We start from the raw sequence: 27,845 nt of genomic DNA, 5'->3' as shown, positions 1-27,845 counted from the left end.
TCTTTCTGAAGTACTGTAAGTTTGGAGAGGCTAAACAAGTTACTTTTCACAAATGATCAGAGAGGGCATCTATAAGATTAAGACAGTTGCATCAGCTGTCTGAAAGAACTAATCTAAGCAAAAAGGAAGGGAAAATCAAAAACAAAACAAAACAACTACCTCTCAAAAATTGTTTTTCAATTTTAGAACAAAGCTTCTATCCTTTGTAGCTCAGCCAGAGGGTGATGGGCAAAATCAGTTGGGTGGCAGTTAGTATATGTCCATAACTGCAGGTGCAGCCTCCGTATCCTTATTAGACCCCTTGGTTACAGACCCCAGTGGGACAATGTATGAAAAATTACACTCACTGTCTAGGAAACTGGGAACTGAAAGTCCAATATCTGCCTCAGTGGAGTTCTGGCACCTGCATTATCCCTTCTGGGGATATAAGGGTCAACAGCTGCACAGAGACTTTTACTGTTCACAGATTCTGCACGTATCATAAAAGGGTGGTTAGTGTAGATCTGCCTCTAGACATTACCAAGCACATGGGTACATGTCACTTGATATCCAGAGCATTCCATTGCCTTATACAAGAACCCAGTTTATATGAACTCGTGATGTAGAATCAATCACCCCACTTCGATGTGCATCCATTATACCTGAAAACTGGCAGAAATGGGGGCTATGGAAGGAGGACGTCAAAGTAAGAAGGTTCTTTGTTAGCTTCGAACGTTTCTGTTCCATTTGAAACTAGGTGGCTAGGCTGAGGGGGAACCAGGAGGGATGAGGTTCAATGTGTTGGGTCCTCAAGAACTTTCATTATCAACAGCACCCAGTGAGCTCCAGAAAGAAGAAGCTATGGCTGCAGTGATATTGGAGAGCATCTTTCTGAAGCGATCCCAGCAGAAAAAGAAAACATCACCTTTAAACTTTAAGAAGCGCCTCTTTCTCTTGACCGTGCAGAAGCTTTCCTACTATGAGTATGACTTTGAACGTGGGGTGAGTTTCTCTGCTGTGAAACCTGAGTTTTAAGGACTTGGCCTTAGATCTGCCTTGCGGGGAGGTAGATCCTTTTTGGTTGGAGGGGGTAGGTGGAAGGGACCCAAGTACATTTCAAACTCAGCAAAATGTTTCCTAGCCCAGAACTAGCTACAGACATACTGGAGCAAAAATTCAAAGGTGCTAAGAAGCTATGGGGAAAATCTCACCATGGATTCTTGCAGTTGGTGAGCACTCATTAAATGATTGTTGAGAATGAAATCCAAGACTTGGAAATTGCTTCCTTATTTTTTATGTTAAAGGCACACAAAGTCATCCACTCTTTTATAGTGTTTGCCCTCCATCTGGTAGTCAAAAAAGGTTAGGTTAATAGATCTGGAAGTTGTTTGGGTTTTGTTTGTTTGTTCGTTTTTTTCAAAATGACAGGTCCTGATATAGAGTGTGGGTGTCACCTCACTGTGTTGAATGATGAGATAGCAAAATCTAATCATCTGGTTGCTTAATTGCTCTTAATCTTTCTCCATTTTCTTCCTCATTCTCTTTCTCAGAGAAGAGGCAGTAAGAAGGGTTCAATAGATGTTGAGAAGATCACCTGTGTTGAAACAGTGGTTCCTGAGAAAAATCCTCCCCCTGAAAGACAGATTCCGGTGAGAAGAGGCCATGGTTAGAACTGGGCATGGGGTGGGGGGGTGGGCAGGAGGGTTGCAGTTAAGAAACTTGGAACACTTCAATTCTCTGTAAATAAACCTGTGATGCTGTGCAGTGTGGGACACATAAAGCTCCCTTATATGTTCTTCACTCTGCCACATATTGGTTATGCTGAGTCTCAGCGTCTTTTCCCCAGATGCAGAACAACTCACTTAATCTGGAAAACTTGTAACGCCAATCTTAAGATGATATCACATCAAGTTTTCAAACTGATCAGAGATGATTGGTTTTACTCCCTCGGTCACCAGGATCAGATTTACAAGCTTGAGTTAGTCTGAAAGCCAGAACTCTAGGGCTCTGAGTCATGAGATTCTTTAGTAGCTCACTGTTTCTTCTCTCATTTCCCAGAGCCTCTCGAGGACATAACGTCTACTGATTTCCTAGTTGATTGTTTTAAATATCATTTTTTTCCTGACGTCAAGAGTAATGCGTATTTATTATAGAAACTTTGCAAGATACAAAAAAAGCACAAAAAAGAAGATAAAATAATGCATAGTCTCATTATTCAGCTAAAACAACTATTAACATGTTCGTGTATGGACTTACAGATGTTTTTCTCCATTAACAACACATACACTCACACTAATATATATGTTATACATTTAAAACATAGAATCATATTATACTACACATCTTACTTTGCCACCTACATTTTCAACTTAACAATATAAACTTTTCCCCATAACAATAGATACTCTTTAATAAAATGATTTTAATGACTGTATAGTATACCCTATCATGGATATATTGTAATTTGTTTAACCAATCTCCTATTACTAGACATTTAAGTTGTTTCCAATTTATTTGATATCATAAATCATGTTGAAAGGAACATTCTTGCATACATCTTTATGTACTTTTGTTATTCTTTTCTTTATAATAACTTCCTAGGAGTAATATTTTGTTCTTTATGAAATCTGTATGCTTTGGTTATTTTTATAGTTTTATTCTATTTAATTTTGTAGAAGTAGAATTTGAATATCATATACACCTACAAGCTCTGTGTGGCACTATCTATTCCTCTACATTCTTTCCAACGCCAGATATTTTAAATATTTGTTAATTTGAAAGCCAAGAAAAATGATACTTCATTGCTGACTTATTTTGCAATTTTTTTGTTACTCATAAGGTTGGACAATTATACGTCTACAGCTCATTTATATTTTTCCATTTGTGAATTCCTGTTAATTTTTTGGCCAGTTTTTCTATTGAAATGTTTACCTTATTCCTAGTACTTTTTAAGAGATCTAGATATGTTAACTTTAACTATATGTTGAAAATATTTTCCAGTTTTTCATTTATCTTTGAATTTTGTTTATACTTGTTTTTTTTAACCATAGTGGGTTTTAAAGTCTATGTCATCAAATTAGCTCATCTTTCTCTTAATGGTTCTAACTTTTAGCATTATATTAGAAAGGCCTTGCCGCTCACAAAATTATGTAAATAGTCAGTTATGTTTTTTTCTGTTAGTCATAGTTTCATTTTTTTATATAAAGCTCTTGAATCCATCCAGAATTTACGTTGGTGTATGGTGTGAAATAGCTACCTTAACCACCCGCCCCCCACCTCTGACAATATTAGTGGTTAAATGTTTGTCCCAGCATCATTTATTGATTAACCTCCCTTTCCTCAATAGTTTGAGATACCTCAGATTTTTTTTTTGAATGAGTATGTGCTGGATCCTATGGATATGTTTCCCTACTGGGATATAGGAAGCAATCACTAAGGATTAGCATTGTCCATGCAGGAGAGCCTTCTGGAACCACTGCAAAAGACTCCCAGTACCTAGGGAAATCCAGAAAAGAGCAATGCATCAACCAATAACTATGATTTCTTCTGTCACTGCAGAGAAGGGGAGAAGAGTGCAGTGAAATGGAGCAGATTTCAATTATTGAAAGGTTCCCTTACCCCTTCCAGGTAAGGTATTTTCTCTCACTAGCTCACAAAGGGACCTGTAATATAATCGTTAGGGATGGCATGGGCTGTGAGTGTTTGCTTTTCTATTTTTCCAATCAAGCATAGTTTCTTTTAGTCTCTACACCTCAAAGAGAATCCATAATGGCACTAACTCTATTATGGTGTGTCTTGTCTATGGTAATGGCATTGAGAAAGATGCTCTGTTTGTTAAGTGAGCATTTCACTTCCTTCTGGTTCTGCCTATCTGTCTAATGGTGGTCATGTGGGTTGAAAAGACAGAAGAGGGGAGGGAAGGAGTAGTATTAGGAAGTTCGGTGTAGGGAAGGCTTATTAGACTTACGTATAAACTTAGTTCTAGTCTGGAATAACTGAAGAGCCACATAGACATCTGTTTGGTAGATGCAATGTAAGCCATAAAAGAGAGCAAGAGCTTCAGATTCAATCTCTGATTTGGTTTGCTTATGATGTCCTGAGAACCCTGAGGCCACATGTCATGAATATAGCAGCCTCTGCAACAGTGAAAGCCAGAAAAGGAAGTGGAAAGTCTCAGGGGAGGGGGCTTTCTGTCATGGATTTATGAGCACAGCAAGACTAACAAGCAAAAAGAAAAATGTAAAAGGATCTTGTTCATGTCCCTGACTGTAACAAAGTTTACAAAACCTGTGAAGGAGGGGTGTTTTAGACACAGGTTTTACTACCATTGTCTTTCAATAAGTTGATGTTTGACTGGGCTAGTGGATACTGGTAAATAGCAGATAATTCAAAATTAATTTACATTTGACTTTAGAATCCACTGTGATGTCTATCAAGTCTGTGAGGGTTGGAACCACATCTTATATGTTTTGTACATCTCCATAACACCTAGCACAATGCCCTGTACATGTGTGGTGTTCAAAAACTACTGACTGATTTGATGACAATGCTTAATATATACTTCACTCTTTTTGAAGTAGGTATGTAGTTCCAAACGTGGTTTATTTTGGCTAATATTGGCAAGGGGAGGCCACTAGGCAGTGGGGGGGAAATCAGCCAAGAGTTAAAAATTTGCTCCATATTGATGAAGTGTATAATCCACTTGTACTAATCAAGATTTGTTACATAAATCATTACTTCAATTATCTTCTATACAAACTCAAGGTTTAATAAGATCATAAAATATCCTTCATTGGATAAACAAAAATCTTGACTCCACCAAGGGCTGAAGATTATGAACTAAGTTTACACACAAATTGAAATACAAGTCAAGAGGACCCAGGAGTATTCACAAAGCAAAGAGTTTCTAAGTCCTACATCCCTGGATATGAATTGTTCAGGAATTCTTCAGATGGTTCACATGACCCCAGCTCCATGGCTCACTGAAGACCCTGCCTTTTTTTTGTTTTCCAGTATCATTATACAAAGTTGTAGCTTAAGATTAGTTCCTTCAAGGTCTTTTTTTTTCCTGACTCCTAACTGCTGAAGTCTGTGTGTCCATTGCCCCAGGTTGTATATGATGAAGGGCCTCTCTATGTCTTCTCCCCAACTGAAGAACTGAGGAAGCGATGGATTCACCAGCTCAAAAATGGTGAGAATTATTTGGAAAATAAACTAGTTTCCAAAGAAAGAAGGAAAGGAAGGAAGGGAGGAAGGAAAGAGAAAAGTTGGGAGAGAGGGAGAAAAAGAGAAAGGAGAGAGAAAGAAAAGAGAAAGAAAAGAGAGAGAGAGAAAGAAAGAAAGAAAGAAAGAAAGAAAGAAAGAAAGAAAGAAAGAAAGAAAGAAAGAAAGAAAAAGGAAAGAAAGAAGGAAAGAAAAAGGGAACAGGGAGGGAAGGAGAGAAGAAGAAAGGGAGAGAGGAAAAAAGAATGGATGGAAGAAGGGAGGTGAAAGAAAGAAGAAAGAGAGGGAGAAGGGAAGGAGGGAGAGAGAGAAGGGAGGAGAGAGAGAGAATGGGGGGAGAAATATTGCATTTTCTTCCATATTAGTGATACAATTGAGTTTAATAGTCCATCATATGAATAAAAGATCACATGATAGACTAAGAGTTTCAACTCTGTTCTACCACTGTCTCTCTAATGCAATTTTGTAATTGTAGGCCCTTCCATTTCCCTATTTATAAAAGAGATCTTGTTCTTTACACCAATTACAAGGGTGGTATGGTGTGGCATTCAATGGTTATTTCAATATTTTGAATCCTAGGTATGAAATATCTAGTTCCAAAAAAATTAAATACATGATTATGAGAGTGCTTGGGGTCAGAGTAAAGAACCTGGTTCCAAGTCCTCTTCTACCACTAATAAGCTGGGTGACCTCTGGCAAGTAGGCCAACAAGCTTCTTTGAGGCTCAGGTTTTTCTTCTGAAAGAGGAATAATAATGATGCCTACAGTACCTACCTCCAGGGTTGTCCTAAGGATCAAATGAGGTAATGTATGTGAAAGCACATGGAAAACTCTAAAGCACTGTACAAGAAAGCACTGTACATCTTTTCATTGTGGATAAATATTTTCCAAGGAACTATTTCATGTTCCTTGCTTTGTGAGGACCTCAACTTGAATATAGTTCAGTATTTCACATAGACCATACAGTGTGCTCAGATAAACTTGACTGTAAATGCTTACAGCACAGGATGCATGCACACATATTTGTGTGTATATATAGCCACATGTCAAGTGACTGAGAGATTAACTGGTTGAGTTGACATCAGGAAAGGCTGCCTAGAGAAACAGGAAGGATGGCAGACTGATAACGGCATGGTTGGGTTATTGCGTGACAGCCCTTTGTCTTAATAAACACTTAGACTCTGATATGCAGTGGCTGACTACACCAGCTTTGTTCACTCCCTTGAATGTAAGTCTGGCTAACATAAAAATCATCAAATCTTTCAAGCTGAAAGAGGAGAGGAGAAAGAAAGAGAAGTGTCATTTACTTAGTTCTTTCTATGTGCCAGACACCAAGCTAGACACCTTGTATTTATTATCTCATTTAATTCTCACAGCAACCTTGGGCTAAAAACATCAACTAACACTTAATGAGCACTAACTCTGTACCAGGCTCTGTGCCAAGTGCTTCAAACAGGACTAGCACATTTAATCCTTACAATAAGCTTATTAAGTATGTATTACTCCCCTATTTACAGATGAGGGAACTGAAGCTCAAAGAGGTTAAGTAAGTTGCTCAAGGGCACATAGCTAGTGAGTGGTGGAGCCTGGGTTCTTACTACACCCCTAGGTCTGTTTGACTCCAAAGCCTAAGCTCATTGCATATTTTTGTGCTGCTTGGTTCTCAAGCCCAGAAATTGCACCTGTAGTTGGCTGCAAGATATTTTAGAGTAAGGCCATGTGAAGATTACAAATAGGTCCTATCTTGCACCACACAGTTCAGTTCTTGACATGTTTTGAAGTAAGAGGTCGGCTTTAGCCCTGGGGGTACAAAATGAGCACTTCAGTAATGCTTATTATGATCCAGGATCTTCTCTAAATTCTTTACATATATTAACTCATTTCTTCTTCATATCAACCATATGAGGCAGTTATTTTCACCATCCCCATTTTAGAGATGAGAAAACAGAGGTACAGAGAGGTTAAATAACTGGCCCAAAGGCACTCAGTTAGTAAGCGGCAGGGTCAGGCTTTGAACTCAGGCTCTAGAGTCTGTGCTCTAAACCAAGATGCTACCTCCAAGGCAGAGAAGTACACACAGAGCTCCAGAGGGCATATATATTTGTACTTCTTTGGTTCTCTCCACAGTGCCTCATAAATTGCCTTGCACAGAGAAAGGGACCAACAAATAGGTGTGTTAATTGATTTTTCTCCAAGAGTAAACAACTACCACCAACTTGGGATCCACATTGATGGACAGCTAGGATTTAGTTTGGAAATAGAGGAAGGTGGGACATACTAGCTGAGGGAGAACCCAGTTGTAGGTTAGCCCAACAAATATTTATTGAGTGCCCACTCTAGTGATAAGTTATCCCACTCTGAGGTAAAATGAACCAATTGGTAATCACTAACATGAAAAGGGGACCTCATGGTATACTGGCTACCTCTGTAGTGGTATTGGCTGTGAAGAGGCATGAGGGAGCCTTTGAGGTGCTGGATCTGAGGTGGTTAAATGGTTGTACACAAATGTGGTTAGCTGGATATCTTAGATTGTACATTTTATTATATGTAAGTTATACTTCAATTTAAAAAGTAGGGCCTCAGGTACCTCATATTGAGCTGCCATCTTTTTTCAGTGGTACTTTCCATGCAAAGTTTATATTCCTGAGGCCTTAGCCCTGGGCTCTCTCCTTCCACTTCGTTGAACATGGCAGTGGGCACTTTAATGTTACAGCACCACAGATATTTGTCTACATTCACCCTAGACTCTTCATTTGGTCAAGCTCAATAGAGCCTATCCTAACTGCAGCTTCAAAAATAAGCAAATGACCTGACCTCACCAAAATGAATGAAAGAGTGGCATTAGTGAAACTCCAATGACATATATGGGGAGTAATCATTCATTCATTCCCCAAACAGAATTTTAGCCATTATCCTGAAAAAAATGAATATGAGAGATCAACCCATCAAGTACTTGGAATGTGCATTAACCATTAGTGCTTCCCAGATAGGGCTGGCCCCATGCATTGGTGAAGTAAGCAGTTTTCTCCTAGTCCTCCCACTAGGACGCTGTCATAGTCAGCTTGGGCTACCATAACAAAACATCATAGACCAGGTGACTTAAACAACAAACATTTATTTCTCACAGTTCTGGAAGCTGGGGAGTCCAAGATCAAGGTGTTGGCCAATTTAGTTCCTGGTGAGAACTCTCTACCTGGCTTGCAGACCGGTCACTTTCTCACTGTGTTCTCACATGGCAGAGAAAGAATTTCTCTCCAGTCTCTTCTTCTAAGGGCACTAATCCCATCATGAGGGCTCCACTCTCATGACCTAATTACCTCCCTAAGGCCCCACCTCCTAATATCATTGCACTGGGGGGGCTTCATTATATGAATTTGGGGGGACACAAACATTCAGTTTGTAACACTCTGCTTTTGCAATTCTCTCCTAAGTAGCTGGAAATACCAGCGCTGCGTTAACCAACAAAAGAAGGAGTGCCATCTTCGAGGGACCTCTTAATTATTTGGGAATGTAGGGTGGGTTCATAATGAGTGTGCTGGAGGTAGGAGGGCAGGAAGCCCTATGGCCTCTCATTAGCATATTAGCATAGCTTAATTTATCAGAGCAGCTAGTTGTTGATTAAGAATTTTTGAAATGTCTACTGGTGCCCAAGCCTGCACCCAAGAATCTTCAAATCCCTGGGTGATGGTAGTGGCATGCGGGGGAAGGGCAGAGGGTGGGAGCAATCAGTCCTGGCCGGGAGGAGTACCTGGAACATTGTTCAGAACTGCCAGTGCCTGGTGATAATAAAAGTCAGACAGACTTTTGCTTGGTTTTATTATTTTAAAGTTCTCTACAGACGACGTAGCCCCCTATAGCCTGCACCCCATCTGAACAGCTCCCACCACCCTGCATTTGGTGCAATGGTGAAGGGGTATGCTGAAAAAGCGAGGGGTGAGGGTGGGCAGGGTAGACTGGTTAGAAGCCTTCAAATCCATGTTTAGAAAAGCATCAAGATAGCACTTTAAAAAAAAGATGGCACTTTTTGTTCATTTGCCTATAAAATGCATCTGGCCACCAGTAGCTTCTAGGCCTCCCCCAAGGTCTTAAGTGAGTGGAGTGTGACTAGCAAGCTCTTAAGGACTTAAGTTGGTCTCTACAGAGGAAGGTTTTATTTTGTTCTTGTTTTTAATCTTTAAAAAAAAGTTATGCAGAGCTTCTTTTTAGCATCAATGCTGAAATGTGTATGTCCTCAAATATGCATATTCTTAGACCAGCCTAGGTCTTTGCCCCAGTGCTAGCTATTGTCAATTATTTCATTTGTCTTTGCTTTTCTGTTATCTGGCAACATGATCCCAGGATGACTTGTCTAATTGACTTCCGGTTAAGATTCTTGCAGTGCCACAGTATTAAAAACTGTAAAACTAATTCCTCTTATCTGCAAATCTCTCATCCTGAGAGATCTTTGGGGCCTCACAACCCTGTGAGGGAAATGGAACTGCTGTGTTTGTCTCCCAAAATGAGCTCAACCTACCTCAGTGGCCCTAGGAAGACTGAACTATGTTTATTCTAGAGGCAGAATCACCTTCATTTGATCCTGAGCTCTGCTCTGTTGACTGTTTTATGAACACAGAAAGCGTGAGGCAGAAGTTCTCACAAAGACAAATATCTCTAAAAGATCACTCCAGGAGCTGGGACATTGGTATATTGAGAGACGGAGTGAGAGTCTGGCTTGTCACGTTGTTTCCCTTAACTGGAAAAGACCACCATAGTCAACACCTGCCTTACAGGAAGATTGTAATGGCTACCAGAAAAACATAGATAACATATTTTTGTTCTGGGGCTCTGGAGAATCAGATATTCTTATCACTTTGGTCACCGGTTGGGAGATAGTCATCATAACAGACCACTGAAGAGAACTGCACAGGAACTCTCTGGGGCCAAGCATGTGAGCCAACTGGTCCTGTGTCTGCTTCCCTTCAGGGTGGCTGAGGAAGGGGCAGTCGTTTGAAGTTCACTACTAAACTCAAGGAGGAAAACATGCCTATGGTGGCTTCTCCCACATGTCAGATGTGACCTCTTTCTCTCTCTCTCTCTTCTCTCCTGTTACAGTAATCCGGTACAACAGTGATCTGGTACAGAAATACCACCCTTGCTTCTGGATCGATGGGCAGTATCTCTGCTGCTCTCAGACAGCCAAAAATGCTATGGGCTGCCAAATTTTGGAGAACAGGAATGGAAGTAAGAGATGTGATCAATATAATTTCTCCCTCCTTTGACTATCCATCACTTTCTCAGGGCTCTATCAAACCCAGGTTTGTACATTTTGGCCAGTGCACAAAGGAGGGTGGGAGAGGGGATCAGTGGGGGCCAAAATTCAGCTGGTGCTCTGCTCTTACAGCTGGGCGACTAGCATTGGGCTGTATCATTCCAGACTTTTCCTAACTTATGTAAAGTCAATGAGTACAAGAGTAAATTTCCTGACCAAACCTGTCCCTGGGCCCTTTCTGAAGATGCACTCTGTATCTATCGTCACTGGTTTCTCACTTTGCAGGCTTAAAACCTGGGAGTTCGCACCGAAAGACGAAAAAGCCTCTTCCTCCCACGCCTGAGGAGGACCAGGTATACAGGGAAATTGGGTGCTGCTACTGTTTAAATTGAAACTTACAATCACACCCTGAAAACAGACCAAAGTCTTAGAATTCTCCCTGGGATTTGGCAGTGTAAATTGGTATTCTTGCTGAGACAGGGGCTTTGTCCTTCTAATTAGGACTTCCTCTTCAGTGGAGAGATAGAGGGCTAGTAGGAAGCTCTTGGCAACCTTTTAATCCAATCACCTGTTTAAAACAAAACAAAGCCTGATTTTTTTAAATGAAAAATATTTTCAAACATAAAGTTGAAAATTTTTAACAGTGAATATCCATATACCCAATATCTTGATTTTATCACTATTATGTTACTTTAAAACTTGATTTTGGGGGTTACTTTTTGAGGTCTAGAAAGCCCTTTCTCATATATTGTAAGTAAGCAAGGCAGGAATTATTATACTCATTTTACAAACTAAGAAAAGAAGATTCAGAGCCACTTAGTAGGTCCATGTACTTAGTAGAAGTCCATGTACTTCTTGGCTTCTTAGTAGTGCCAAGAAGCTTTCCCGATTACGGCTGTACATGGTTTTTGTCCAGGAAGTTTAAAAATACTGATACCTGGGTCCAGCCCTCAGAGATTTTGACATAATTGGTCTTTGAAACTGCTTAGGTGTCAGGATTGTTAACCGCCTGCTAGATGGTTCTGATGTGCATTCCAGGCTGAGAGCCCCTGCATGGGTGCTTAAAACTGGTTGTTGAATGAATGCTGAATAAACCTTTTATTTTGCCTGATTTGGGTTAGAACAGTGTCTCCAGTAAGCCAGAGAGCTGGGGAAGAACAGGAGAGTGCTTCATATCTAGCCAACATCTAGCCAACCCCACCCCTACTTTTTCCTCTTAACAACACAGATCTTAAAAAAGCCACTGCCCCCTGAGCCAACAGCAGCACCTGTCTCGACAAGTGAGCTGAAAAAAGTTGTAGCCCTTTATGACTACATGCCAATGAATGCAAATGATCTACAGCTGCGGAAGGGCAACGAGTATTTTATCCTGGAGGAGAGCAACTTACCCTGGTGGCGAGCCCAGGATAAAAATGGGTGAGTCCACGCCTGCCCTTCCTGAGCCTTGTGCCCACCTACTCTATACACACGCAAAGTCCTGCAGCATAATTCCCCTACTCAGTATCCTGATCAGAAATTGTTCTTCCCACACCAAAAGGAATATGCTCTCCCTCCAAGTACTTCTCAGAGGGCAGCTCTACACGTGGCCACCTCTCTGAGCCTGTACAGTCTGGCCCACATGTTGTCGAGCACATGTCATCAATGCCGCATGTGCAGAAGCTACACACTTCACTGGCCTAGCCATGCATTGGCAACATGATTCTCTTTGAAGGAGGGGCATTTTATATACCTCCATTCGAGATTGGTTATGAGCCCAAGGATACAGGGCATCCAAATCTGTCTATCACCCAGGATGGGAAGTGCTGGATGATCGATCACGTTGTCTCCTCTACAGGCAAGAAGGCTACATCCCTAGTAACTATGTAACCGAAGCAGAGGACTCCATAGAAATGTATGAGTGAGTATGCTTATGTTCCTAGCACACAATCTTCCCAGAGGAACTAACTATAGTATAAACTTTTTTTATACTTTCAACAAAATTTTGATTTCAAGGTACCTATTAAAATCAGTGTCAACTGGGTCAAATGATGCCACTCAAGTTAGTGCCTCTGTCTTACCCTCATCCCAAACACCCTGTTGATGAAAGCTGGAGAGGTCACCACACCCCCTCCTCCCCCCAAATCCAGAAGAACCACACTACGACAACCTGATAGGAAACATTTGAAAAGGTGAAAATGGCAAACTTCTGTGGATGTGCTTTCTCCCTAATCATGGAAGTGGGTTGTCCTTGAAGGCCCTGTCCCTGATCCCTTCCCTGCAACCTTCTGCCACCTGCCTTTGCCCTCTACTCTCCATTTCCATGATTCTTCAGTGCCAAGCAAGCTTTGGGAAAGGGATGTAGTATGCTATGCACGTGATAAGACACTCAGTAAATAGAGGTTGAGTGAATTGACTGACTCACTGGCATGGAGGAGCCACAGATAGCACTCTAATCTCTGAGCTACTTACACCATGGCCTGGGAGCCACACAAGCACTCTCCCTTTACAGGTGGTATTCCAAACACATGACTCGGAGTCAAGCTGAGCAACTGCTAAAGCAAGAGGTAAGTTTGTGACCACAAGCAAATGGCATTCTCCTTGCACAGCAAGCAAGGATCCTGAATTGCGGGCTTGCTGCTGTCCGCCATCTCCAGGCAAAGCAGTGTCAACGCTGTCATTTTATGGGGTCCCAATTATACTTTTCACTGTCAAAAGCAATGAGGCTGCAGCTCAAACATGGAACTTGGCAGTGAAATCAAGGCTCCTATAATATTTTCTCTCGGGTTTGGGCAGGTGGGATCCAGGTGTGAGCACCACTTCCTCCTGACGGTCAGCTGCTTTTTCATCGTTTCAGGGGAAAGAAGGAGGCTTCATTGTTAGAGACTCCAGCAAAGCTGGAAAATATACTGTGTCTGTGTTTGCCAAATCTACAGGGTAAGTGTTACTGTTTCAAGGCCCTGGGGACAAAGGACAGGGGTGCCCAACCAACAGTTCCTTAATGAAGTGCTCCTCTCACATCCTCTGTCACTTAAACTCAAAACTCATCTCACTTCACTTCTTGGGTCCTTTGGACCCTTGTTCCCAAGTTGCTGACTCAGCGTCCACTTCTTCAGGGAACCTCAAGGGGTGATACGCCATTATGTTGTGTGTTCCACACCTCAGAGCCAGTATTACCTGGCTGAGAAGCACCTTTTCAGCACCATCCCTGAGCTCATTAACTACCATCAGCATAACTCTGCAGGTAAGTACCAGGGGAACCAGAGAAGAAGCGTGTGACAAGTACCAGGAGAAGCAATTTGGGACAAGGTGGTTAGGGGAAGAATAAGCCTCACAGGGTCGTGGGAATTAGCTGTGAAAATAAACCCCTGTGATGCTGGGTCGAGGTCAAGTGAAGAGGTGGTCAAAGGCAGACCTTATGCCCAGTAGGGACTGACTTCTTATTTGGTGATTGATGCTCAGTGCTAAGGAAAGACATAAAGGAGACTGGTAATTAATCAATCAGCAATATTCATTGTGTTCCTGGTGTATACTCAGCAATTTTCTTGTTACTAGAGAACACACGAAAATTATTAGTTCAAGTCCTTGCCCCCAAAGGACATACAGGCTCAAAAACATCAGAAGAGAGTTTCTAAGCAGTGTAGACATTCTAAAAACTGGGAGATGGGTGAGAGCACGAATACATGGGAAAACTTCATCAAGAAGGCTTGCTGCTATCCACCATGTCCAGGCAAGGCAGTATCAGGGCTGTCATTTTATGTGGTCCCAATTACACTTTTCAGTATCAAAAGCAGAAGTAGGATGTGAGTTAAGGCTAGGCTGGGAGGTGGGGATATATTTAGCTGGGGTGTATACTTCAGTTAGCATTCTCTCTTTCTTGTCCCTGAAAAACATCTGTAAGAGGAGAAACTTCCAGAAAAATTCGGGTTCATGGAGATCTTCTGGGATTCAAAATGTACTAGAAAGATGACCACTGGAAGCGTGAGGCTTTAAGTGAGGGTGTGTGAGGCATCTCACCCCTGCTCCGCACCAGCAGCATGACTCTCTTTGTATGTTTCAGGACTCATATCTAGGCTCAAATATCCAGTGTCTCAACAAAACAAGAATGCGCCTTCCACTGCAGGCCTGGGCTACGGTAACTGATTATTTCTCTAGGGTAGGGTGGACCGGCCAGTTGGAAGGACTACGTCTGGCAGACCCAACCAGACCTTGCCTCTCAGTCATCCTTGCAGCACACTGTTCTATCCCAGCTGCTGCCAAGGAAGGTTAAGAAGGAGCCAAACCAAAGTTATCTAATGATTTTTCTCCCTCTGGTGGCTCCTACTGGGACTGCAAAAACATAGATTCATAAAGGGATTTTTTTTTTTAATTGTGGGGAAAAAAATCATAAAGGGATTTCAAGAGGATGTCTAGTTTATCTTCTTGCTTTATGCCTGACTTGTACCTAAATTCCCAGACTCCTCCAATCAGTAATCCCCTGTCCCTGAGATTTACCTGAGTAAAGATGGATTAGTACCCCTGAGAATTTCCCTTTTACTGCTTGTCTATTTCTACCCCCAGTAGGGATTCTTATCTATTGTAGAAATTATACATACATGACTCCCAAATAATCACATCAAGGCTTTGTTGTTATAGGATCATGGGAAATCGATCCAAAGGACCTGACCTTCTTGAAGGAGCTGGGGACTGGACAATTTGGAGTAGTGAAGTATGGGAAATGGAGGGGCCAGTATGACGTGGCCGTCAAGATGATCAAAGAAGGCTCCATGTCTGAGGATGAGTTCATTGAAGAAGCCAAAGTCATGATGTGAGTTACAGTCCAAACTCAACTCTCCATCCAGTCTAGGAATTACCAGGATGGTTCCCACTGGGGTTTAAGGTGATTTATAGTAAGAGAGATTTGGGACCACGGCCTGAGCTCAAACTTTGATTAGTGGGAGTAACTGCTAAGGTAGTCATTTCTCTTAGATATTGGTGGAGAGTAGTATTGATCATGGGCGTGTACCATCTCAGCAGCATTTGGGGGTAAATGTAGAAAATGAGACTTTCAAAAGGAAGACATTCTGATGTAGCCTTAGTGTTCATTCAGCCCTGGGCTTGTTTCCTGTTCTACTGATGGACTCCAAATCCTGGCTCACCCTCATATATTAGGCACTTTGGAGTTTAGGGTAGGAAGGAGGAGCGTCAACTTGTTATTTTGGTCCCTCATCTGACACTCTACTCCCAGGCCAACTCCTTTCCTCCTCAGCTCCTTTCTGAATAGTATTCAGAGCCAGAAAGGGAGGACTGGTTCACTGCCTTTCCTGTAGGAATCTGTCCCATGAGAAACTGGTGCAGTTGTACGGCGTCTGCACTAAACAGCGCCCCATCTTCATCATCACTGAGTACATGGCCAATGGCTGCCTCCTGAACTACCTGAGGGAGATGCGCCACCGCTTCCAGACTCAGCAGCTGCTGGAGATGTGCAAGGATGTCTGTGAAGCCATGGAATACCTGGAGTCAAAGCAGTTCCTCCACCGAGACCTGGTAGGACCTCAGAAGGATTGGCCTGGGTCCGAGGGCTGAGGGGGTGGAAGTAGCAAAGGAAGACCTATAATACATGGCTGAGGAGGGTGGCAGGAGCCATCATTTCAGTTTTATCTAGAAAACACTATAAGTTTGGTGAGCCTCTGCCCCAGTGGTCAGCCAGTCAAAGATCTCCAGCCTCAACACCACAAGTTCTGCCATGGTGGGAGCTAGAGCACTCACTCCCAGCCCCCTACCATGACAAGGAAATGGTGGGGTCCTTCAGTGGCAGAAGGGAAGCCCTGCTTCCTGATGGGACTGCTCTTAGCACAGAACCATCATTTTGGTTATATCAGAGTCACAAACTGGGGGTCTGTTGGAGCATTTGGGTTCTTTTTTTTAAATGTTATGTATTAGTTAGCAAACACTTAAAAACATTTCACATTAAAGAACTGAATTTCCAGCTTCTCTTGAAAATCTAGACCATCTTGTAACACCAGGCCCACATTCTCATAGGCCATGCTAACAGTTGGCTGGAGCTGACACCTAGGAAAATGTGGGCCTGGTGTTACAATATGGTCTAGCTGATTACAGGAAAGTGGCTGGCCTTCTTTAGACCAGACACTTTCCTGACACCTCCACCCACCCACTTCACTCTGTCACTTCACCTGCCTGGCCTCTGGAGGCATCCGAGTTTGGGCCCCTGTTTATTTCAGCCAGGCCAAGGCTCAAATCGCCCTAGTCCCACTGGTAGAAAAGCAGAAAACAAAACACACTTGCCTTCTGCTCTCCCTTAATTCTCTCGGCATTTCAATGCAGGAAGGGTTGTCGTGGAATTGCCAATATGAGTGAAGGCAAGTCCTCAGTGCTTTACTTACGACTACGGGGGTTGCTCTATATGTGGTGGAAGTGCATCAAAATTTCTCAGTGGCATCAACTGACTCCTGTTAGGTGGGAAGGTGTCTCTATGTGAAGATGAGGCTTCCCTGGCCTCACTCCCCTGGTGGGCAGAAGTTTTGTGCCTTTAACCTGTGTGCCAGGGACAGAGTCTCACTGGTATGTGTTGCACTACAGGCGGCTCGAAACTGTTTGGTAAACAATCAAGGAGTTGTTAAAGTATCTGACTTCGGCCTGTCCAGGTGAGTGTGCCTTTTTCATCTTTCCCTCTCAAAGTAAAAATGGCACGGTACAAACATGAGGTGACACTGTAATTTTTAATCCTCTCCCTTTTCCCCCTAATTCTAGTCTTTTCCACCATCTTTCTATACCTTTTCTTTCTCTGAATGGTTTAAGTCACTTTTCACCTCTTGTTTTATTGTTATATCCCTCTCTTCTCCTTTCTCCTTTGCTCTTTTTTTAAAAGCTAATTTCTCCAATACTTTATGTTGATCTGTTAATCCTGTTGACTTTACTCCATGTCTCATTCTTTCCTAAGCAGTCTAATTCCCACTGACAACTGCAGAATAGAAGGAAGGGAAGGACGCGAAAAGAGAAAGGAAAGAAGGCTAGAGAAGAGGAAGGGAGTACCTATTAGATCTTATTTCACTTCATCCTTGCTGTAACCATATTGTCAACCAGGAAAGCTAAATCGGATATGAAAACAGGAATCTGTTAGAAATAACATTTGTAAAAGACACTGGTTGGCCTGTAGGCGTATATTTGTGCAACTCTTGTGGCTGTGCCAAGAAAATTTAAGCAAATATCAAGCTCTCCAAATTCTAACAGTAACAAGTCCTGAATCCTTTGCAGGTATGTTCTGGATGATGAATACACAAGCTCAGTAGGCTCCAAATTTCCAGTCCGGTGGTCTCCACCAGAAGTTCTTATGTATAGCAAGTTCAGCAGCAAATCTGACATTTGGGCTTTTGGTGAGTGAATAAGATCACATGGATTATACAGCTCAAAGGAAAAGGAACGCAGTGGGGGAAATTCACACTCTGCAACCTGCACAGAGACACTGTTATTTGTTCTTGCTTTCATTCATCTAATTCTTAGGGAGTCAGGCACCACAGAGGTTTCTGGGGATTAAAAACAGTAAACTAGACACGATCCCTGCCTTCTTAGAACTTAGAATATATTGAGGGAAACACACAATTCATTCAGTATGCCACAGCTTCTGAATACTGATTATGTACCAGGGACTCTGCCAGACCCTATAACTATAAAGAGAAATAAGATGCTGTCTCTCTCCTAAAGGACTAATAGTCAAGGGCAACCCTGATTACGCTCCAGTGTACTCAGTACTATAGCAGAAGTCTGAACAAAATGAAAAAAAGCACAGAGGGGAGAACCAGATGAATGTAATGTTTGAGGTTGATTTAGGGAGACTAGGATCCCTACTACCCAGAAACAACACATTTTTTTTCATTTTCTAGGGGTGCTGATGTGGGAAATTTACTCTCTGGGGAAGATGCCATATGAAAGATTTACTAACAGTGAAACAGCTGAACACATTGCCCAAGGCCTACGTCTCTACCGGCCTCATCTCGCTTCAGAGAGGGTATATACCATCATGTATAGCTGCTGGCATGAGGTAAGTATTTTATTGGGACCTCAAATTATTTCCTTGAACCTGCTTTCCCATTTAGCTGGCCAAGCACCCCGGCCCCACTCTCCCGGGCCACACAGCAGCTGGGCACAGACAGATAGCTGTGCACATTCTTGGATCCTGGCCTACATCCCAATCCTTTCACGGCCAGAAGTTTTTCCAGGCCCGTTCCAATTCTCACTAGAGTATCATTAGCAGACCCCAATACCAACTCGGCTTTAGGGAGAGAGGTGTTGTGGGGTCATGTCACCTAGCATAAGCAGGCAGCCAAAGGCACTCAGACAAGCGTATGGACATTAAAAAAGAAAAGTCATTAAAATCTGTGTTCATTCCTTTGGGAGTCATTGGCCCTTTCTTCTACTTTACTAACTGCACACCTTTTCTGGCTGTGGTCCTAAATGAGATTTCTTTTAAAACCCTAAGGCCTGAAAGGAAACTAAAATAGGTAGTGCTCATGGTTTTTTTTTTTTTTAAATGCAGTGCATGACGGGATATGTGGGTAGATATGGTATTTTGAAAATAAAGAGCCTGTCCCACTATTAAAATGGTTTGCTGCTCTCACCTTGGGTTCTTCCAGGGGTGCCTTCTCCACTTTCAGTAGATCCCTGGCAACCTTAATTTGGCAACCTAAATGTCTAGTAGGAAATGAGTGCTCAGCTCTTAGTTCTGCCCCACTAGAAACAGGGAAAGAGACAGTGTCCAACAAGCATATATGTGAACCTGGAGCCATCTCTGTGGGGTGAAAAGTGGGCATTTGGATCAGAACACGGCTCCTTTCCCTTCAACAAATCACTGAGGTCACAAAGAAAGTGTGGAGAAAGGGAGAACCCCTAGGAGCCATTTCCCTTCTCTCTCCCATGCCAAGCAGGGTTAAGGGTGATTGACTATGCTCCCTCCCAACTGGGACATGCTCACTCTGCTAGTTAAGTATTTCAGACAGGCACTTTCTCCACAGCCTGTTTAAAGCAGTAGTCATGAAACTGGATTCACATCAGAATCCCTGGGAAACTCTTAAAACTGCAAATGACTGGGCCTTATCTGATTAGGTATGTCTAGAGCGGGACTCGGGTACGTCTTTTTAAACTTCCCAGGAAATTCTGATACTCAGCTAGGTTTGAGAATCACTGATTCAAAGGAACAAGAAACTGATGACTTTTTAGTTCTGATGGATTGAGACCTTTCTTGCATGAATATGCCCTGAATCACTAAATACCTCAGGGGCTTATGGACCAATGGCTATCACAAAGGGCCTTAGTCTGGAGGCCAGACGGTGGTAATAAGAGGTCCCAGATGCTTAGGATCCCTACCCAGTGATGCAGCCCATGGTCTTGAAATGTTAATTCCTTTGTTAACTTTGGCTACAGGATGGTAGAAACAAGTGTTTGAAACCAAACTAAAAATGATCACAGCTTATAGGATTTCAGCTCTGTCAACCACTTAAACTTCTTTGGTAGCCACTTGAGGTTCCAAAATAAGAATGCATTGGTGCACAATTATGTAATGAATTTTGCCCTTAGTTTTAATCAGTGTTTGTCAGTGGAATTTTCACAGTGTCCTCACCACATGAATAAGCCGAGTTACTAAAGATTTAAAGCGCACGAGGACTTTATGGAGCACTTCTATTTCTCCCCCCACCCCTTTTTTTCTTTTGGTAATCCACAGGGTATGCTACTGGGCACATAGCATAAACTTCATAAACATTTGCTGTTTACTCACTGTGTTTCCCTTGAATTTTGGACTCTAGTCCACTATAACACTATTTTTTCTTTGGTTTTAGAAAGCAGATGAACGTCCCACCTTCAAAATTCTTCTGAGCAACATTCTAGATGTCATGGATGAAGAATCCTGAGCTCACCAATAAGCTTCTTGGTTCTACTCCTCTACTCCACAAGCCCCAATTTCACTTTCTTTGAGGAAAGCCCAGGCTTACTGGCCCTGGAGCCTTTGTGCTCTTGCTGAATACACAAAGGCCCCTCTCCACATCTAGGAATGCCTTTCTATCTCTTCCCTTGGATAGTACCTTCTGAGCAAAGGCCAAGGAATTATTGTACCTGGTATTTTCCCCCAGAGAGGAAATTTCCCAAGAGTATTAAAACAGACTGAAATTGGGATGGAAACATTTTTGGGGAGGGAGGGAATGTAAATAGCCTCACAATGGGTCCAACTGCTCTTTGGGTAGGCAATAGAGCTTGCGGGGAGGGAGGCAGAATTTGGCAGGAATAAAATGGTGTCATAAAAATGGGAGGGGAGGGTGTTTTGATAAAATAAAATTACTGGAAAGCATGAAAGTTTCTTGCTATTTCGATTAATCATGCAGCCTCTCTGAAGCGCCCTATAAAACTGCTGTGTGGCACTGGTTTGTCATATTCCTACTTGGAGAACTCCACAGGATTCTCCGCATTTAACCCCTCTGGCTCTTGGAAAATTCTGCTTCTGAATCAGAGACAGTGATCACAAACCAAAGCACACTGCCTGACACGCAGTAGGCATTAGATGCTATTGGAATGAATCTGACAGTTGGAGACAAATACCGCCAGATCCTCTTTTCCCTACCTCAGGCGGGGTAAACTCCATTAAAGAACTAGAGCTAGGGGCCCAGGACAGCTAAGTGACGGGCCCAGCAGTCCGGACCGAGCACTAGCTTGGCAGTGGGGAAAGCGCGGGTCAATCTGGAAGCCGGCAGGGGCGGGGCTATTGGGCCAGCCAGGAATGGGCCACATGGTCTGAAGTAACTTCCTTTTTTTACCTTCTTTCTTTCTTGTCTTTTTGAAGTAAGGTCTCAACAGCGCCACGGCGCTGGGCGACGAGCCCTGAAACCTCAGGGCGCAGGTGCGGCGCCGCCGCGGGGCCGCGCGCGGGCAAGCGCGAGGCGCGCGGGCGGCTGGGAGGAACGCCCAGAGCGGGGGGCGGGCCCGCGCGTAGGGCCGTGCGCCGGCGCAGTGCGCTCCCCGGGCAGTCCCGGAGGCAGTGGATTGTGGTTCCGGTTCCGCCGCGGAGACACGTGAAGGTCGGCGAGTTGGTGCGGAGTTTGTCTCGGCACGCGTGGCCGCGCTGGGATGGAGTCCTCCTCGTCTTCCTCCGCAGCGGGTTTGGGCTCGGTCGACCCGCAGCTGCAGCATTTCATCGAGGTAGAGACTCAGAAGCAGCGCTTCCAGCAGCTGGTGCACCAGATGACGGAACTTTGTTGGGTGAGGAGCCTGGGGCTGGGACCTGGCCACTGTACCTACTTTCCTGCCCTTGCCTCGCGCAACTCGCCACGACGCCTGGGATTCGGGGAAGGGAGAGGACCCAGCAGCACCCCTTGGTTTCCTTAGGTTCCTCAGGTCGAGCCGGAAGGGAAAAAGAGTGACTCCGCTTCTCAGAGTGCTGTCACGCCGGACCTCGGCTTTGTTAGTGCAGAGGATTGGAGATCGTAGAAGACTTATGCCATTGTCCCAACCAGCACTTTAGGCACCTAAGGTTGAAGCTGCCAGTGCTGGTCACCAAGACTGAGGAGAGCCCCCAGTACTGGGATTTCATTTTTGGCACCCTGAGTCCCAGAGAATCAGTGAATCTCCTGTCCCTGCACTCTTCAGAGTTTGCCTTGATTACTCAGTTGCTCTAAGCGTCCCTCGTGAGAAGTGAGTGGCTCTAGCCCACTAACTATAAAAGTGGGGTAATCTCTACCAACATACACACTTTTTTGCCTTCTTGTTGGATTGTTGTGTAATACTAAGCCGTTTCAGGTCTGAAGGTTGAGGAATTGAGTATGCCCTGTGAGGGGACTTTGGCAAAAGGGTAGAAGGCATTTATTTGCAGCTTGGGATCAAAGTGTTCTCTGGCAGCCAAAGACAGCATAACTGCCCTGCCTTGACATACAAAATTCACAGAATTCAGAGGCCAAGGATAATTTTCCTTGGAAGTGGAGAGTCTGATGCTTGTGTACACAACAGAGAATAATGAACGAAATTCATTTGAACCATAAACTTATGGTATTGCTGGACTCTGACCCTTAAAAAAATGCTTACTCAACTCCTGTCTTCCTTGAACCGGAGTGCTTTGATTCTTTTTAAAAAACTGATTCATTACATTTGGACCAGCAGGTGGTGTGGTTAAGGACTCCTTTAAGAATCTGAAAGCTGTGGGCCCTTTAGGAAAATTCATACAATTTTCCATTCGTCTTGAGAGAGGATTCAAGAGCCTCTGGCTTACGTAGACGTTACAGAATCTCCAGTCATAGATATTCTTTTTTTCCTTTGGTAGGTTTTAGTGTGTCTTAAAGGCATTTAATGCAAGCAGCATTGTAGAGTTCGAACCAAATTCAGCGAAGGGTTAACTTCCCTTGTATTTTGCTACCTATCTTGCTTTGTAATATCTCAGCTCCACCATTTTCTGGCCCCATGACTTAGGACAAAGTATCTCTGTGCCACAACTTCCATCTTTGTAAAATGAAGATTAATAATAGTATCTATTCCATAGGGTTGTTGTGAGAATTTAATGTAAGCCTGTAGAAAATTGCCACAAAGTAAGCTGCCAAATGTGAACTATTATTAACATATCAGATACTGTTTTTAGGTGAAGTTTTTCCTCTAAGCAACAAGAAGCTCCCCTTCCTTTTTTTTCCAAGTTCCCTTTGTGATTCTGTATCTTGTCCTGAGCAGGAAAAGTGCATGGACAAGCCTGGGCCAAAGTTGGACAGTCGGGCTGAGGCCTGTTTTGTGAACTGCGTTGAGCGCTTCATTGATACAAGCCAATTCATCTTGAATCGACTGGAACAGACCCAGAAATCCAAGCCAGTCTTCTCAGAAAGCCTTTCTGACTGACCTGAGTATTACCTCTCTGGAAAAGGAAGGTAGTTCAAGAAATGAAGAGCAGTTGATGGGATGGTTGAAGAAAAGGCTGTGGGGGGATCGGCTCCCACCTTTGTCACTCTTGGGACATCCTGTCATCTGAGAATGAACAAAGACCAATTTTTGTGTGTGTGGGTGGTTTGAGGGTCAAATGTGTTTGGGGTTGTGTTTTTTAATGCTAATCTTGGGGAAACAATTGACAGATGAATGGAAAACTCTGCTAGATGTATGTCACTCTATGTGGGACGATGCTTTCCTCATAGTCCCATTAACTGCTTCCTATAATTTTAATAGTGGAGCTGCTCTATAATTTGACAGTGGGACCACATAGGTAATAATCTGTTATTTGTGTGGATTCCTTTCAGATTTCTGGAGAGATCGATATACATCTTTGTGTCTCTCAGAAAGGGCAGCAGTGGGGGAAAGAGTAATTTGGTACTTGACTGTAGGCCTCTTTATCTAGTGTTTGATTATCAGTGCTGGAAAAAAAATGTATGGAGTATTCATACAGTACATTTCACCTTTCTAGATTATCTCCCTCCCTTATACTGTGATTCACTTAAATATCTATATATAAAGTACAGTCTTGAGCTAGTACAGGTAGCCTGAGAGTCTAGAGGCCTTTAGTTAAAGGAATCTAGCCAGCGAACATAATTCTCATACTAAACTGCCACAAGGAAGAAGTTAACTTACCCTGTATTTCAGGGTCCAAAAAAATTTAAAGATGTGCCTAAATGAAAAAATAAGTTATAAAGATTTAGGCCAGTCAAAAACTAACAGCAGTTTCAGGTAGAGGTGCATGCCTAATGTAAACCAGCATAGTTTCCATTTACTGCGTTCTTTTAGTCACTGAAATAAAAGCTTCTACAAGATTCAAGTCTGATTGAGAAGGCTTTCTATTCTGGTTATCACCTACACCCAGGAGAGATTTGGTGTGGGCTGGTTCCAAGGCTGAAATGTAGTCAGCCTGGGTACCTGTTCTGTGCAAATTATGGCACAGTATTCCAGGGACCCCTGACCTTTTTGTTAGAAAAAAGAACCTAGAGATGAGATGGAGAGGGAAGGAATTCAGTGCTGATGGTTAGTTCCCTGAGTGTAGTAGAAGAGATTATAGTGACTGGATTCCCCTCCTCTTACTTCAAATCCTAGTGGACTGGAGTATAGACCTAAAGTGGAACTACTTGTTGGGAGCCTCTAGTGCAAATCCATGAAAGTTGAGAAATACACATTTCTAGAAGCCTCAAGTCCCTGTTTAACTTCCCACCATATAGGCACTACAAGGAAATTTTTTAAACTCCTGATGAAAACACAATTCACCAAGCATTTAAGTACCTACTATGCCGGACACTGGTGTTTTTTTTTTTTTAAGTATTTATTTATTTATTTATGGCTGTGTTGGGTCTTCGTTTCTGTGTGAGGGCTTTCTCTAGTTGTGGCAAGCGGGGGCCACTCTTCATCGCGGTGCGCGGGCCTCTCACCATCGCGGCCTCTCTTGTTGCGGAGCACAGGCTCCAGACGCGCAGGCTCAGTAATTGTGGCTCACGGGCCTAGTTGCTCTGCGGCATGTGGGATCTTCCCAGACCAGGGCTCAAACCCGCGTCCCCTGCATTGGCAGGCAGATTCTCAACCACTGCGCCACCAGGGAAGCCCCTGGACACTGTTTTTGATGCCAGGATTTCAGCAGTACACAGAAACAGTCCCTGCCTGTGTGGAGCTTCTGTTTTAGTACGGGGAGACAGGCAACAAACACATCCATATGTCAATATAATGAGTGCCGAGGAGAAGCAGCAGAGTAAGGGTGTCAGGGTATGTTTGTGGGGCATTGTTATTTTAGCTAAAGACGATTGGAGAAGGTCTCTTTGGGGAGGTGGCATTTCAGCAGAGACCTGAAAGAACTAAGTGACCAAGCCATGTAGGTATCTGAAAGAAGAACGTTTCAGGTAGGGGTGACGCCAAGTCCAAAGGCCCTAAGGTGGAACTGCATGCTGTGACACCAGTGTAGAAGGGAAGTCGAAGGTCAGTGTGGCTGGAGTAAAATGAGTAGGAGAATAGTAAGAAATATGGTCAGAGACAGATGGGGGGACGGCGGGTGGGGATGTGCTGATCATGTAGGGCGTTATAGGCCATTGTGAGGACTTGGCTTTTACCAAGCAAGATGGGGAGCCATTTGAGGGTTTTTAGCAGACAGTGATGTGATATGACGTGATATAACTTAAGTTTTAACAGTGCCTGGCTGCTGTTTGGATAACATGTACATGGTAAAGAAGTAGTAGTAGCAGCAGCAGAGTAGTAGGAATAATGGCATTTGAAGTCCAGGAGAAATCAGGCTTTTAGGATGGGTATCTGGTGTATACCTTGTATCTATATGCCCGTGTTGATTTCCCCCCCCTGTAAAATTTAAGTGTTCATGTAACACCTCAAGTCATAAAGGAAGGATCCTTTAGTCTTTTCCATATTCTTACTTCTTCCTTTTTATTATATATTACTTATTATATTTTTTTACTGTATCATTATTTCTTATTCTTCATTACCTGTTAAAGTATTCTCATTACCTTTAGACACAAACTGATATGTCTGTTTTACAAAGTATTATTGCTTGCTTAGCTAACATACATAATGAGAAAGAGGGTCTGTCAGATTCATGCAATACGCTTGAGCACCAAGTATATTTTCGATGCTACTAGACACAGGACAAGGGGAACGAAAAGGTAGACCATTTGCCTGCATCCTCTTGGAGGTTACGTACCAGAGCAACAATTTGAGCTCTTGTTTGTCTTGTTAGCCTAAGAAATTTATTTTCAGAACCTTGATAGAAAGGGTACTGTCAGCCCTAATGACATTCAAAGTCCTCATTTCAAATATTCAGGGTAGAAAATTCAAGACTCAATATAAAACAAAAGGATTGGATTAGCAGACTCTTCCTGAAATGAAAAGAAGCCTAAGATATAAAATATAAATACAAAGCTGCTCTGGTGGTGGAGGTGTCTGGAGGCCTGCTTGCTCTTCTCTCCTGCCCATCCCTATGCACCGCCTCCCCATCCCTATGCACCACCTCCCCCTGGTTCCTAAGGCACTGTCTCAGGACCTCTAGGGTTTATGCAAGCATACCGTGAAAACTGGAACCAGACTATCCCTAAGGCCCCCGCCCATGAATGAACATTAGGGATAACGGATACAAGGAAATCAAGCAAGAACTTGATATTTATTTATGCTAACAAATCTCCAAGAAGAGTGTGAATTAAAAAACATAAGTCAATAAACCCCATGTAAAATAGCCTTTACATGGAAAACAATTGATGGTCCTTTTTAAACCAATTTTTCCTTGTATCAGTACCTTAGTGCAAAATTTTGGCCTAGGGAGATTTTAGCCCAGAGTCCTCCCAATAGGGCTTCTTGTAAGACTCCTCATGCTCCCTCTCAGCCTCATTTTTTTGTTGTTGGCATCTTCTGGACTCAAAAGAGGTTGATAGAGAAAAGTCTGGTAACCTTCATTTTCACTCCATGGAGGAGTAAGGGTATTGTTTACATTTATTGATCTTAAGTTAAATGACAGTAGGTATGGACCAAAAGGGATATCTCAAAAGCTATAGAGGAAAAATGGCCAAGAGCTATGGAAAGGAAACCACAGGAGGTGCCACTAAAATTGTTGAGGGCCATATGCTGCCATTTCTTGAAAAGAATGGCAGAGCAGGTCATGACAGCAGTAGGGAAAAGGAAATACTACATGGGAATGACTGCATAAGTACTGAAAATATCCAAGGCCCTGTTCAGATAGTTTATCTGAATGCTTACACAGATCATAAGGCAAATCAAGAGTATCCAGCCCAGGGCTGGTTTTGTGATTGGCTTCCCTAAAACAGCTGCTCAAGGCAACGTCCAAACTTGATACCTGACACAGAAAGTGAGCCAACAGAAGAGCAGATGAGACTATACACCCAAGGTTACTCTGGTCATCCCGAGGTCCCACTATGAAGACAAGTAAGTGGAACTGATCACAATACACAGGGCAAAAAAGATGAATCCTGCAATAAAAGAATTGAATTACTATTTTTAGCACTTATATAAGAAATGCTAAAGCTATTTGACAATTAAATCATTACATTCTTAACACCTTAACAAGTGAGCAGCAATTGAGCAATTAGCTGTTTAATCTGTGAATTAAAAGTTGTATATCTAAAGCTGTCTTGGAAAAATCCCTCAAAAAGGCAAAGCCTATACAATATAATTATGCTACACAGAAATACATAGAAGGGATAATTAGGATATGGCAAACCAGGATTCAGAGGTACTGACCAGGAACTCCAGATGAGCAAAAGGGCCAACAGAATTTTGAGATGTATCTGCAATATAATAATAATAGCTATGCTTTATTGAGGGTATGCATACTGCTTGCCACACAGTGTACTAAGTATTTTACATTGGATCTTCTTTTTAAAAATTAACAATTCTGTGTGAGAGGAGCTATTGTCATATTCATTTTACAGATGGAGAAGCTGAAGCTCGGAGAAATTATTCAAGGTTAGGAATAGGATTTGAG

The 27,845-nt window shown here is 42.8% G+C and overlaps 2 protein-coding genes across 3 annotated transcripts; both read left to right on the top strand.

Annotated features, from left to right (window-relative positions):
- The first annotated feature begins 825 nt into the window (after positions 1-825).
- Positions 826-20,328, top strand: BTK (Bruton tyrosine kinase). Of its 2 annotated transcripts, XM_068533078.1 has the most exons (18): positions 826-981; positions 1,530-1,628; positions 3,538-3,606; positions 5,089-5,170; positions 10,294-10,422; positions 10,736-10,803; positions 11,679-11,866; positions 12,285-12,347; positions 12,939-12,993; positions 13,284-13,363; positions 13,543-13,670; positions 14,487-14,561; positions 15,062-15,233; positions 15,736-15,952; positions 17,006-17,070; positions 17,681-17,799; positions 18,307-18,464; positions 20,257-20,328. In XM_068533078.1, the coding sequence occupies exons 1-18, from the start codon at positions 841-843 to the stop codon at positions 20,326-20,328; spliced, it is 1,980 nt and encodes a 659-aa protein (XP_068389179.1). In that variant the 5' UTR covers positions 826-840. The 2 variants fall into 2 exon arrangements, with proteins under 2 accessions (XP_068389179.1, XP_068389177.1); XM_068533076.1 differs by lacking the exons at positions 14,487-14,561; positions 15,062-15,233; positions 15,736-15,952 and having other exon boundaries at positions 841-981; positions 13,543-13,606.
- A 1,123-nt stretch (positions 20,329-21,451) lies between these two features.
- TIMM8A (translocase of inner mitochondrial membrane 8A) lies at positions 21,452-24,180 on the top strand. Its single transcript, XM_068534066.1, has 2 exons — positions 21,452-21,667; positions 23,120-24,180. Exons 1-2 carry the CDS (start codon positions 21,536-21,538, stop codon positions 23,279-23,281), a joined length of 294 nt encoding a protein of 97 aa, XP_068390167.1. The 5' UTR covers positions 21,452-21,535; the 3' UTR covers positions 23,282-24,180.
- Positions 24,181-27,845: the final 3,665 nt, after the last annotated feature.

Source organism: Eschrichtius robustus, chromosome X, assembly GCF_028021215.1.
Source record: "Eschrichtius robustus isolate mEscRob2 chromosome X, mEscRob2.pri, whole genome shotgun sequence".
Taxonomy (NCBI): domain Eukaryota; kingdom Metazoa; phylum Chordata; class Mammalia; order Artiodactyla; family Eschrichtiidae; genus Eschrichtius; species Eschrichtius robustus.
The sequence above is the reverse complement of the archived record's forward strand: the minus strand, read 5'-3'. Positions and strand labels throughout refer to the sequence as shown.